Raw genomic sequence first — 14,488 nt, forward strand, 5'->3', positions numbered from 1 at the left:
ACAGGCAGGCTATATGCTTTTTAGTTAAACTGGTCATAACTTTTAATTAAACTGGGGCCATGCTAATCCAGTTTCAATCATCTGAATTGAACTAAAATTAAATATGAAATGAAAAGGCAGACTTCTCTTGAATTACAAGCAGAGCATATGCTTCAGCTTGTTAAACAAGTAAAACTGGTCAGGCTAATCCAGTTTCAATCATCTGAATTTAATTCAAATGAAATATGGAAAAAAAAGAAAAAAAAGGGGGGGGGGGGGTTTTGGCCAATGTCCGCGACCCAATCAAAACGGCCCCGCGACCCAAAGACCCACCAGTTGAGAAACGCTGATCTACACAGTCAGTCACTCATGTCAACCAAAAATATTTTAATATCTGAAATGAAATGGAATGTCATTTGTATTGTCTCTAGTGTCTCACACAGGATGCAGAGTAGACAGCTAGTGGACCAGAGCTGGATTGACTGACATCAGGTCGATCCGGCCCTTTTCATTTCAGAACCCATGTCAGTGACATGTAGCCCGCTAAGCAGCCCCAATGAAGGATTCCTATGGAGTGCTGACAGCTGCCATTCATATGGGACTGGATCCCAGGATAAGTGCAGCATGATAGATATATAGATATATAGATATAGATATAGATATAGATATAGATATAGATATAGATATAGATATAGATGATATGAGAGTTGATTTGAGGTGTGGACCAGTGATGCCATTAATTGTGCGTGAATGATATCACTGGTCCACACCTCAACTCAAATAACCAACTGTCAAACTATAATGAATGCCTTCAAAACTGTTTTCAGTTTTCGGAGTCGGAGTATGTTGTATATGACATGTGTTGTTTTTTTCCTATTATGTATTTGAAATCCAGCTTTATTGTGTTTATCCTGGTACCGTTGTAAATGTGTAGCCTATGCGAAGCTGGCTTCTATGTATTCTTTTCAAAGTATGAATAAAGTCAATCAATCAATCAATCAATGCACTGTCTGCCATTAGAGTCAACAGAGAATGTACCCTACATTTTCTCCCATATAGCCTACTACAATGAAATGCTGTCATGTTTACCAAAGGAGAAGTGTGAGGTAGCGTCCGAAACTCATTTGATCATAATTCCCCATATACTTTGATAAACACTAGGGGAATAGTGAGTGAATGAGTGAGTGAACCATTCCGAGCACGGAATCTGTCATTATGACATCATCAGTGATGTCATAAGAATTGTAATGTCACTTGAGCAATTGTGATGTCATCACTGATGTTATAAATCCTTCCTGGCTGAGGGTATATAAGTGGTCATGTCTAAAGTCCAGAAGCTCAAAGCGGTGGTTATGCAGCACCTAACTGCAGCGGTTGGAGAGATATTTGGGCTGTTCGAAAGAATGATAGCAGATTACGAGGAGGAAGCTACTCGTTCACAAGAGGAGATCGACCGACAACGAAAACTGCTGGACGCGGTGCGGTTACACAGAAAAGCCTTGCCTCCAGACCTCCAGCAGCTTCAGGAGGACCCAGAGCCCCCACACATTGAAGAGGAACAGGAGGAACTCTGGACCAGTCAGGAGGGAGAGCAGCTTCAGGAGGACCCAGGGCCCCCACACATTAAAGAGCAACAGGAGGAACTCTGGACCAGTCAGGAGGGAGAGCAGCTTCAGGAGGACCCAGAGCCCCCACACATTAAAGAGCAACAGGAGGAACTCTGGACCAGTCAGGACGAGGGAGAGCAGCTTCAAGGGCTGGAGGAGGCTGATATCACCAAGTTCCCATTCACTGCTGTTCCTGTGAAGAGTGAAGATGAGGAAGAGAAACCTCAGTCCTCACAGCTTCATCAATGCCAAACTGTGGAGAACAGAGGGGCAGAGCCTCTAGCCAGCTGCTCAACTGAACAGATGAAAACAGAAGCTGATGGAGAGGACTGTGGAGTATCAGAACCAGCCAGGAACATAATATATCTTATATATTCAGATCATTCACAACCAACTAGTCATGACAAGACTTTAGACTCTTCTGTAACTGAAGACAATGATCAATGGATGGAAACTAGTGAACCTCAGTCAGGTTTAGACTCACAGAAAAACAGTGAAGTTATTGGGAAGAAACATTTCAGCTGTTCAGTTTGTGATAAAATATTTGGTAATAAAGCACAATTGAAGAGACACATGATAGTCCACACAGGTGAGAAACAATGTCTTTGCTCAGTCTGTGGTCAAGGTTTTGGTCAAAAAGGATCCTTGAAGATACACATGATAGTCCACACAGGAGATAAACAATTTAAATGCTCAGTCTGTGGTAAAGGTTTTGGTCAAAAAGGATCCTTGAAGACACACATGATAGTCCACACAGGTGAGAAACAATTCAATTGCTCAGTCTGTGGTAAATGTTTTGGTCATAAAGCATACTTGAAGACACACATGATAGTCCACACAGGAGATAAACAATTTAAATGCTCAGTCTGTGGTAAATGTTTTGGTCATAAAGCACACTTCAAGACACACATGATAGTCCACACAGGAGATAAACAATTTAATTGCTCAGTCTGTGGTAAATGTTTTGGTCGTAAAGCACACTTGAATAGACACACGATAGTCCACACAGGAGATAAACAATTTAAATGCTCAGTCTGTGGTAAATGTTTTAGTCGTAAAGCTGTACTGTGTTTATGTGACCGGTGACCAACAGGTGTTAGCACCACAACCAAGTATACGAATGGGGAGCCACCCAGAACCACCAGACATGGACAAGAGTTGGATACACAATAATCTTTATTTATAACAGAATGATAGAAAAAAAAGGTAAAACCCCAGCCCCCCCCTCAGTCCAGGTAAAATGGTATTTCTCCCAAATGTCCTCCGTAGCCCCGCTCGATCCTCACTCCAAACACCTCCAGGGGAACTAAAGAGGGAACAATGAGTAACAGTCACTTGACTGGGTAGAGACCCAGGCTCCCAAGGGAGATGTTAGTGGGTGGTCAGAACAGTCCAAGAAGCAACATAAGATGACACTGCAATTCCACACGTGAATTAAGAACCTCTTGGGTATGCGGCTTTGTAAGCTAGAAAATTGAAGGGAGGTGGGGGGACAAGGCTCCACGCTCCAATTGTACTACACGCTGTGCAAGTGCGGGGAATAATATAAATACACACGTTTACAATCCACTCTGAGACAGTTCTTGGCCCCCACGACAAGCCACTAAAGTGCTGAAAAAAACCCAAAGGGGGTTTGGTTGAGCCAGCCACTAAAGTGCATGAGAAACACAGGGAGTTTGGTTGGGCAAGCCACTAAAGTGCATGAGAAACACAGGGAGTTTGGTTGGGCAAGCCACTAAAGTGCATGAGAAACACAGGGAGTTTGGTTGGGCTGGGCCGAGGTAGATACAGACCGGGAGGTCTTCGCTAAAAGTACAGTGCTAATTGTTCAAATATACAGTTCCGGCTCGTCCAATGCAACACAACGATAAAAACGCGAGTAGAAAAAGCAGGAGAACAGGAATGATGGCAACTGTGGGATAGTCACGAGAGGGGTACTTATAGCTTAAAGAGGGGTGCGTCGTAACAACACCCCTCTACGTTTCAACGACACGTCCCCTCTGTAGTTGTGCAGTGGCAGTCTCTCGCGCTGCTGTCAGCGCTCCAAGCAGTGGTGGGTCGGGATACCGTGCGCTGTCTGGGGTTGTGCTACCCTCCGTAGCTCTCCTGTCCAGACGTCCCGTCAACTCTCAGGTTTGGCTGTCTTGCCCGGGACTGCCGTATCTGTCTCCTGCGTCCGATTCTTCACCCCCTCTCACCTCCACGGCTGCCTTCCTACTAGTCCATCTGATGGATATTTCCTACAGTCGCGTATGGGCCGTTTCGACATTTTTTGATTAAATGGTCTGAAATTAAGGCTAGGTATTTTTTGGGGGGTATTTGACAAAAATCAATCATATCTATCATCTTTCTACCATCCTAAGACCTTGTTTCAAAAGTACAACTCAATTTACTGTTAGTCCATCTGATGGACCCATTGACTTCCATTGAAAACACTCTATAGGTACTCCCAGCAAACTTTTACAAAATTAATTTATTTCATTTGTTTCAGCGGGCATCCTGGACCAAATACCTTGAAATTTGACCTTAATATCTAACCTTGGAGTTGGTAGAAAATTTGGGGGAGTATGGTCTCAAAGTCCATTGCATAGTTGTCCCATTGGTTTCAATGTTAATTTTGCACAAAAACAACATTTTTTTTTTGACTCCCAGCAAATTTTTCAAAAAATCATTATTTCCTTGATGTTACACATCTCACCTTGACTCAAGCGGTTAAAATTGTAGTTTCTACTGTGTTTGGCTGATTCCCCATATTCCCCCAGTTTTGGCATAGCAATCAATTCCATACAGTTTACATGAAATGTAAAAAAAACTGATTCCTATGCCAAAGATGGGAAAATATTAGAAAACTGAATTTGACAGTCCACACTACTGATTTGAAGCCTTTAGACCAGGATGGATGCTGGACTAAAGCTCGTTTGTGTGTTTTGGGGGAAATGGCTGGTAGTCCAAAACATGCGCTTTTTGGATTTTTGGCTCAAAATATGAAAAAATATTATTTTTACAAAAAATCACAAAAAATACAAAAACCCACTGATGATGTCACAATGTCTGTGAAATCATCAGTAATGTCATCAGTGACATATTATTGACCAAAAATCATCTCATGACATCACTGATGATGTCATAGGCTAGTGATGTCATAGGTATTGTGACATCATTCCTGCCAATCTTTGACACTAGGCATCTTGCAGTGGTGACTTTTGTAAAACACCCCAACCTGCCCATAATATCAGACCCAAATCCAGTTTGTCTTTATGGAAAGGAATTCTGTACTTTTTTTTTTTTTTTACTGTACTTACTGTACACTGGCATTTGAGGGGTTAAAATTCGAATAGGTATGAAATGTTGGTATGAGGTATTAGGGAAGAAGTTACCAATGAATTATAAACAGTCAAAAATTTAAATTAATATTTATAAATTAGTACAGTATTTCCCTTAAGGTCCATCAGATGGACTAACAGTAAGTTGAGGATTATTCGTAATTGGGGTACAAAGAGAGAGGACGCCAGCCCACTGCAAAAAGCCCCACTCTCCTAATCAGCCGCAGCTGTGTTCAATTAGAATTTTCCCACACCATTCAGGTGGTCACATCACTCATTCCTCTCCTTAATTTACAGGGACATAAAGCATTCCAAAACTGGCTTGTGACATTTATATCACAAATAAAAAATAATGCAATAAAAAAGTTTGTGCTTCCCAGCTCTAATCTTATTTCATACGCTCTCTCGTCAAAAGTGTTTGATTTTCATCATAATCTGGTCCATCTACACACAGTCAGTCACTCATGTCAACCAAAAATATTTTAATATCTGAAATGAAATGAAATTTGTATTGTCTCTAGTGTCTCACACAGGATGCAGAGTAGACAACTAGTGGACCAGAGCTGGATTGACTGACATCAGGTCGATCCGGCCCTTTTCATTTCAGAACCCATGTCAGTGACATGTAGCCCGCTAAGCAGCCCCAATGAAGGATTCCTATGGAGTGCTGACAGCTGCCATTCATACGGGACTGGATCCCAGGATAAGTCACATGGGCTCCAAAATGAAAAGGGACCTTTTTCTCTTCAGCTCCACTCCACTTCCCATCATGAGGGCAACCATCTGCTCTCACTGCTCTGAAATAAAAGTGCTTGAAAACTGCCTTGATCTGAATTTTACTGTAAAAAAATACAGGGTATGTACGAACCCTGAAGGCTATGTTTTGTGTAAGCATTGAAATTCAAGTTCTGTTTTTTCGTTTCTTTTTTACTTAACGGTGTAGGGGAGAGTGGGGTGAGTTGTGCCACTTTTTACTTGAGGTGTCTTTAAAGTGAGGGCATGACAGTAATGCCTCCAACTACAATATGTAAATATATTTCAGGATGTTGTGCACCACTGGGAACACTCCCTTTGGATCTTAAATAAACTGTTAAAAAAATATGGCTATTCTTAAAAAAGTGGTCTCTTGGCACAACTTGCCCCCGGTGCGGGGTAAGTTGTGCCTTTGGAGAGAATACGTTGGGGTAAATTGTGCCATTGATTACTGAAGTAAAACAGAACATTTTCATCTGATATACTGTAATGCTATATCAAAGCAAGACAAAATAAAGCTAACACTAAAGTCCAGTGTACTATAACAGGGTTAAACAAGGCTAAACGGTAGCAGCAGTTGACCTACATATTTAACATTTTCAGAAATAAAAATTATGTTCAAAATGAACAAAATCAACTATCACAGAGCCAGGCTACACTTGCCAATACTGCAATATTCTTCAACAAGGTCTATTTAAACATTTAAGAACAAAATGAAATAAAATTTCACTAAATCAACTGCAACTGCACTGGCACAACTTAACCCAGGCCTTTTGGCACAAATCACCCCATCCCCACCATTTTAACAAACTTGTATCATATAGCTGGTTTGGAGCTAACATCATGCTAACAGTATAGCCTCATATTGTAGCTTACTAAAACACTAACACATGTGTGAAATGTTTTCAAGCTTGTCTATAATTGTTCAGACACAACAATCAATAAACCTTGATCATAAAAAATTTACTTTGAGAGGCAAAAAACAGTTTTTTGAACTTAAATGTGCTTAGCTCTTGTGCCATTTGCCTCCCTTCTTTGCAGAGTGAGTAAAATGGATGCCTCTTCAAAAATGTGTGGTCAGATGACCAATTTCTTCTATGGTTTTCTAGATACAAGGGGTGGCACAACTTCCCCACTGGCACAACTCACCCCACTCTCCCCTACAGCCTGAGCCTCTCTCTCTTTACTGTATAATGTTGGCTCATGACAAACAGTATCTAACATGTAGAAGGAGTCTCTTGCGCGCCGTCAGCCCCTCCGCAGTGGGAGGCCGGTGCTCTCAGGACAGGACAGTATAATAAAGAAGGAAGATTCTGGAGCACTCAATTCACTGGAACGTGGTTTTAATAAGGTGCAGTGGCTAACGTTTCGACGCACAGCGTGCCTTCATCAAAATTCAGTCAAAATTGTTTGACTCTGATGAAGAGTCAACACAAGTCTGACATGCTTGATAAACACAAGTGGGCAAAGTGTATGAATGATTGTAGCCTATAATGTCTTCATATAAAGATGACTTTGTGATTTGTTCCCATGCATCCATTGCCGTCTTGCGCGAGGTATCAACATAAACTTGCCCCCAGCTTACTTCCTGTTGCACTGTTTGCTAATAAACAGACGGTTGGCTCTCGCAATTTTCAAATGCTTCTGCCTGAACGTCTGTTACGTCGAGCTGGGAAAACTTGGTCAAAACGGAAAGGGAAACTCAGGGGAAAAAATCTGCGATGATAGGGGGATGTCCTGGATGTCCCGCCTTTAGGCGGTACATCCGCTCGTATTTCGCCAATCACCTGCATCGGTTCGAACTTCCTCCGGTGAAAAACGTCCCCTCCCCCCCTCCCCCCAACTTCCTTTGTCCATGTTCTGTGGGCGTGAATTACAGACTGTCTAATGGTGCATTCGCAGAATGTAGGAGAGACAGTCTGGCTTGAGAGACTATTTGCTAATACAATAGCTGACAGGGAAATAAGCTAGGTTTCAAACCTAGCAACATAATTCTATGAAAACCGTCTATAGTACCACTGAAACACAAAGCCACACCAGTTGAGATGCATCAACTCATTTTATTGTTTTTGAAGACATTTCTTAAGTAGAAATCTGTTATACAGTAGGAGGATAGAGGACAGCTTTCAGTTACATTTCTCATCACAGTGTTACTGACATGTCACATGACATGTTACATTTCTCATCACAGTATTACTGACATGGACGCATGTCGCAAAATGGCATTATTGCTAGGAGGCATATATATCGTTGTGTGGCTCTCGGACGATTCACCCAGGTGATCCTGGTTTGATTTGATCTACTGTATATAGCCTAGACAGCCTTGGCCAGGCCCACCATGTTCTGGGCTCTGTTGAAGATGGAATAGTACTGTCTGATGAAGACGTCACCCAGGATCCAAAGGTTGCTGTGTCCATTGCCGAAACCCGTGCGGCAGCCCCAGTACCCAGACTGTGGGAGGGAGGAGGATGAGAGGAGGTGAAGTATGGTGAGACGCACGCGCACACACACACACACGCACGCACGCACGCCCACACACACACACACACACACACACACACACACACACACACACACACACACAAACGCACACACACACACACACTTACATTACGGACATAGGCGGAGGCTGGGATGGTGAATTCCTGTCCGTGGATGTGGAAGGTCACATCAGGCATTCGGGCAATGTTGTTACAGTTAACAACATACTGAGAGGAGAGAGAGAGGATGTGAAAAACGACAATGAGTGTATCAATATGTGTTGTCTTGTGTCATTTAACTTTGACCTCTGTGTTCACGTTGCATTTCATTTCAGGCTGCAGAGATCTCCCCCCACATCCCAGCTGGCACTTACGTCTCCGTTCTGGCCACTGGCTCCCACCCAGCGGTTGATGTTGGCGATGGAGTTCTGGTCCCCGACAATCAGAGAGGTGCCGGTGTCCACGATAGCCTGGCAGCCGCCGTTGCAGGCCACGACCTGACCATTGACCGTGACGCTGGAAGGGGACATAGGGGGCACGCATCAAGCAAAAGTGCACCTTGCTGCCTGTAATCTCGCTTTGTTCTGAAGACATTTTTTGAAGTCTGGTGCTGTTAGATCCTTTTGGCCTTACCTGTCCACTGTGATCTGCCAGTAAAGCTCATTGGAGAGGGGGATCCAGGTGATGCCACCCTGGTAGTGGTTGGGGTCAACACCACCGAAGGTCACCACACTGCCTCCTTGAGCGTGACTACAGAGGAAGGAGAGAGTGTTTCTTCAAAAATAACTATACAGTATAAATAAACTCAATTCTATCAAAGAAAATAGCTAAATCCCCCCCCCCCCCCCCCCCCCCCCATGCAGCTTTTTCTCCAGTTTTCTCCCCAATTGTAATTGGCCAATTCCCCCTGCTATCCCGGTCGTGGATCCACCCCCTCTGCCGGTCTGGGAAGAGCAGTTAAGACCATCACATGCTTCCTCAGATACATGTGCAGTCACCAGTTCTGAGTTCTGATTTGTCTTTCAGCTCTTCTCTAATTCAGTGGAAGGTTTCCTGTCTGTGTGTGAGTGGCTCTCCAGAGACGATGCAGGGCCCACCCAGTCCTCTACAGCCCCCTCTGCAGGCTACTACTGACGGGCCCACCCAGTCCTCTACAGCCCCCTCTACAGGCTACTACTGACGGGCCCACCCAGTCCTCTACAGCCCCCTCTACAGGCTACTACTGACGGGCCCACCCAGTCCTCTACAGCCCCCTCTACAGGCTACTACTGATGGGCCCACCCAGTCCTCTACAGCCCCCTCTACAGGCTACTACTGACGGGCCCACCCAGTCCTCTACAGCCCCCTCTACAGGCTACTACTGATGGGCCCACCCAGTCCTCTACAGCCCCCTCTACAGGCTACTACTGACGGGCCCACCCAGTCCTCTACAGCCCCCTCTACAGGCTACTACTGATGGGCCCACCCAGTCCTCTACAGCCCCCTCTACAGGCTACTACTGACGGGCCCACCCAGTCCTCTACAGCCCCCTCTACAGGCTACTACTGACGGGCCCACCCAGTCCTCTACAGCCCCCTCTACAGGCTACTAGTGACGGGGGGAGGACTGTGGCTACTGGCTACTGACTCTGTGGAGCAGTTCTCATCCGTACATACATGTACGTGCAATTTGTTTCTTCTCTTTTGTTTCTTCTCCCCAATTGTACTTGGCCAAATCCCCCTGCTGTCCAAGTCGTTGCTCCACTTCCTCTGCTGATCCGGGGAGAGTTGTAGACTAGCACATGCTTCCTCTGATACACGTGCAGTCACCAGCCGCTTCTTTTCACCTGGCTGGCAGCGAGGGGTTTCACCGGCAGGACGTGGCGCATTATGGGAGGGTCACGCTATTCCCCCCAGTTCCCTTCCCCCCCGAACAGTTGCCCTGCCCGACCAGAGGAGGCACTAGTGCAGCGACCAGGACTCATACCCCACCGGCTTCCCACCCGCAGACACGGCCAATTGTGTCTGTAGGAACGTCTGACCAACCCGGAAACACCGCTGCCAGGAATTGAACCCGGGTCTCTGTGGTGGTAGGCAAGCACTTTTACCTCTATAATATCCAATATAATATAAATAAATATAAATAATATAAATGGAATAATAATAATAATATAAATAAACTCTATAAATAAACTCTCCCTGTCCTTACGAGCTCAGGTAAACGGAGAAGAGGTCCTGGTTGACCAGACCCTCCCTCATCATGTTGTCGAAGACGGGCGTGGCACCGGAGGCAGCCAGACGTGGGTAGGCCAGGCCCAGGATGCCGTCAGCATGCATGTGCTGCATGAAGGGAGCTTCACTCTGACTCATTCCAAAGATCTGGTTACGCACGGGGAGTCCACCCACCTGACAGCCAGACACCAAGACAACAAAGGCATTGTAATGTGAATTCACACATGGACCTTTGAGGTGGTAATCCACAATATCCAGATGCACAAGTATAAACTACTGGATTAGTCTGGAGGCCAACCGATACATTTGTATTTCATCAGGAGGAAATCACTATAGAGAGCCAAAGTGGAACGTCACTTCCTGCTTCAGCACTGTACCAGAGATTTTCATCCGCCATTTGTTTTCCCATAGACATTTCGTAAAATGCTTATAAAAATAGTTTTACTTGTTCAAACCAAACTATCCAGATATATTTAGAAACAGGAGAGACCACATAACATTTCACTCGGACCAAAACATTTAAAAACAAATGCGGATTTAAAGAAAATAATTTGTTCGATGTAGTTTTATTAAGTTTTGGTCCGAGTGAAATGTTCTATGGTCTCTCCCGATTCTAAATATAGCTGAGCCATTTGGTTTGACCAGGTAAAACTATTTTTATAAGCATTTTACGAAATGTCTATGGGAAAATAAAGGGCAGATGAAAATCTCTGGTACAGTGCTGAAGCAGGAAGTAGGCGGTCACTTTGCCTCTCTATACCTTTCACTTTGAAAGTGCTGGGACAACGTGATAATCAAATGTGTCAACTCAACACAGTGAATGGACATTCCTCTCCCAGTACAGGTCAAGGTGTTGGGCTGCTGTATGCTTTTATTCCTTACCGTCACAGTGTCGTATCCAAGCAAACCCGTCATGCTGCCAGTGCCATAGTGGATGCTGAGAGGATTGCCGTTACGTCTGAAGGTGCTGCTACTGCTGGGGTTAAACTTGTCGTGGTTGTCTGGGAGAGAACAGAGGCGAAAAGGGTCATGTGTAGAACATGGCTGACCAATTTGTGCCCCCCCCCCCCCCCCCCCCCATTTGTTTTGGCCCACCATGGATTTGACAAAAAAGAAAAACAGCTGATATTAGTGTCTTTCAGAGGCTCTGGCGGACTCATTTTTAAAGCACAAGTGTGATGGTTCTTATACCATATGAAACTAGAAGACCCAAGGAATCGACTGGGACCAACCATGTCAACCTGTCGGGAAGGGGACTAAATAACGCTCCAAAGTTATGCACAATTTTGGCGAGGGGAAAAATTGGCATGGCCATTTTCAAAGGGGTCCCTTGATCTCTCACCTCAACATATCTGAATGAAAATGGGTTCTATGAGTATAGGGTTACGGACCTTGAGTTGCATGTGCTTTCTGTCAGAAAGGTGAAAATGTTGAAGCTTTTTTTATCGACTCTAAATCTAATTAATAAAAGCTTTTAGTAAAAGTCCTAATAACATTTTTATTATTTTGAAAATTTATTTTAGATTTAGAATGTGTCTATAAAGTGTCATTTGATCTATCTTGTCTGTCTGTAAACTTGTAACCTTTTTGTATGTTCTTCTGTAATCAGGGCACTGATGAGAGCTTGCTATATAAAATACATATAAAATACATTTTAATGTAATGTAATTTTATATAACATCAACATTTATTTTTGGCCCACGGCCCTCCATCCAGATTAATTTTTTAGCCCTTCATAGGAAAGAATTTAGGCATCTCTGGTTTAGAATAACAAAATAATCCTTATATATAATCCTTTTCAAAGAAGAGTTCCAAATCCTCTGGTGAAAGACAGGGCCGATTTTACACTTCATGGGCCCTGGGGCTATTCATCTCTGCAGGGCCCCCGACGGGCGCCGCCGGAAAAAATTTGAGTGTTTTTTTTTAACCTTTTTTAGCCGTATTTAAAGGAATATCTCATTTTAAATCAACATTAGGATTATACTGTTGTGATGTCAATATTCAGTATCTTCTCCTTTTCTCACTAACTTTCATGTCACCACCTGCTCTCCTGTCAGCATTCTAACTTACAAACACAAACTGTAGGTTTAGCTTTCTCTGCCCTTTTTTTCCTTTTTTGACTGCCGCTTGCAGTCGCAGTTTTCTTTTCTGGAAACATACTGGCGCCGGTATCAGGCTTTCTTTTTCTCTCACTCCAGGACCAGGCACCTCCAGCAAGCGGGCAGCAGTTTGAGAGCAGGTTAATGAACTCAGTCATTGGACAATAGGCTTCAGCCTGGGCGCGCCTGGGCGCCTCCCGTCGTGTGATTGGTAACCTAAATGTCAGACCTGTCAATCAACGTGTCTGAGCTTGTGATTTACCAATCACAATTTACCAATCACAACACACACACTAGAGCTGGGCTCGGGCTGAATTTTCCTTACCGAACCCGACCGAGCCCGTCACATTATTAGCCGAGCCCGGCCCGGCCCGACAGGTGTCAATTGATAATCTGTCCGAGCCCGGCCCGAACCCCCTCCGTGACTTTTTTTTTCCCCTCGGAGCGCAGCGAGCGCATAATTCAATGAGTCTGTCCAGCCTATAAACAGCCCTATATAATCCCAAACCAAAATCAGTCCTCGTAATTCAAAGCAGTCAATGATTAATACGTAATGTACAAAGCAAAGCACCAAACAGCCTAATTCGTGCGTGCCGTGCACTGCCCACACAGTCCCACATCGCTGAAAGAAGTACTGCACGGTGTCCGCGACACCAGCGCTGAGCCGACACGCAGCTGACTCCGGGCAGAGCAGCAGAGTGCATGTCTGGGCGTGTTTCATTCGATGCCTTCAGGTGCTTTCATTAACGTAGTAAATTAGCTCAGGAGCTGATGATAGATATATTTGAAGGCAAAAACAAGTGACTGATTACGTGACCGAGCCCGGCCCGAGCCCGAACGCGACTTCAATGTTTCTGTCCGAACCCGGCCCGTAAGTCGGGCCGGGTTCGGGTTCCGAGTCCGACGGGCCGGGTAGCCCTGCTCTAACACACACACACACACACACACACACACACACACAGGGGCATCCCTGTACATCTGGGGGCCCTAAGCACAATCAATTCGGGAGCCCTCTCACAGTGGATGTTATTACTCTGAAAAAAAAATTGAATGGCGTCAGTAAAAAAAAAAAAAGGGGGGGGGTTTTTTTTGGGGGGGCCCTTGATGTCCCGGGCCCCGGGGCTTCCCCGGTAAGCCCGTTGGTAAAATCGGCCCTGGTGAAAGAAACACTACTGCAAAACATGTCAGTAAAACCATCTCCCCTCCATGGCATGTATGATATGTGTATAGATGTGTATGTACGTATTGTGTGACATACTGCAGGCTGGGCTGTTGCAGTAGACGGAGGGCACCCACAGGTTGGAGGAGCCGGTGTCAAAGATCACCTTGAAGGACTGAGGAGGAGTTCCAATGGAGATGATTCCAAAGTAAGCCAGCTGGAGAACAGGAGAAGATGCAGAGGTTCATCAATAAACTACAGTCGAAGTGACCAAATTGGCAGTGCGTGAACGTCGGCTTCACCATAACCTCCATCCATCCATCTTTCCTTCTGTTCCATACGTCCAGCCTCAGCAGCTGTTACTTACGTCGGCGTCGTTGGTCATGGCCTCACCGGCCACGTAGAGACTCTGGTCGAACTTGAGCGTCGGGTTGTAGGGGAACTTCTTCCTGTACTCCTCCCACAGACCCTGCTCCTCCAGGGCCTCCCTGGCAGACTTGCCCTTCTCCAGAGGGATCCTGGGATACACCGAAGGGAGAAGCTATTAACAGTTCCTTGCTGGTGTGTCTTTCCTCCTAAAAACCCCTCACAGAGCAATAAATCAGCTGACCCAGCTGCCTTCATTTCATTTAACATTGAATTCCCTCTCAAATAGACCTAACACCTGTTAGTCGAATGATCATGGATCGAATGTATACTCTTAATTTCTACAGTAATTTCAGAAGAGGCGATAACTTATTTTTAAAGACTGATCAAGTAGCATGGCTTGTGGACATTCAAAGTAGCACTGCGTGGGGAGTCAGAGCGGTCAGATTGACTTACTGGACGAGGCACTCGGACAGTGCCACCATGGCACACACAACAACGGCCCACTTCAT

The 14,488-nt window shown here is 44.9% G+C and overlaps 1 protein-coding gene across 1 annotated transcript; it reads right to left on the bottom strand.

The window, feature by feature from the left end:
• Positions 1–7,975: 7,975 nt before the first annotated feature.
• On the bottom strand, positions 7,976–14,488 carry LOC310774426 (pepsin A-like; the record flags this gene model as incomplete). Its single annotated transcript, XM_083634498.1, has 9 exons — positions 7,976–8,113; positions 8,272–8,370; positions 8,517–8,658; positions 8,776–8,892; positions 10,330–10,526; positions 11,235–11,353; positions 13,710–13,827; positions 13,978–14,128; positions 14,433–14,488. The coding sequence occupies 9 exons, from the start codon at positions 14,486–14,488 to the stop codon at positions 7,976–7,978; spliced, it is 1,137 nt and encodes a 378-aa protein (XP_083490624.1).

This window comes from Poromitra crassiceps (assembly GCF_964638095.1).
Source record: "Poromitra crassiceps genome assembly, chromosome: 4".
Lineage (NCBI taxonomy): Eukaryota > Metazoa > Chordata > Actinopteri > Beryciformes > Melamphaidae > Poromitra > Poromitra crassiceps.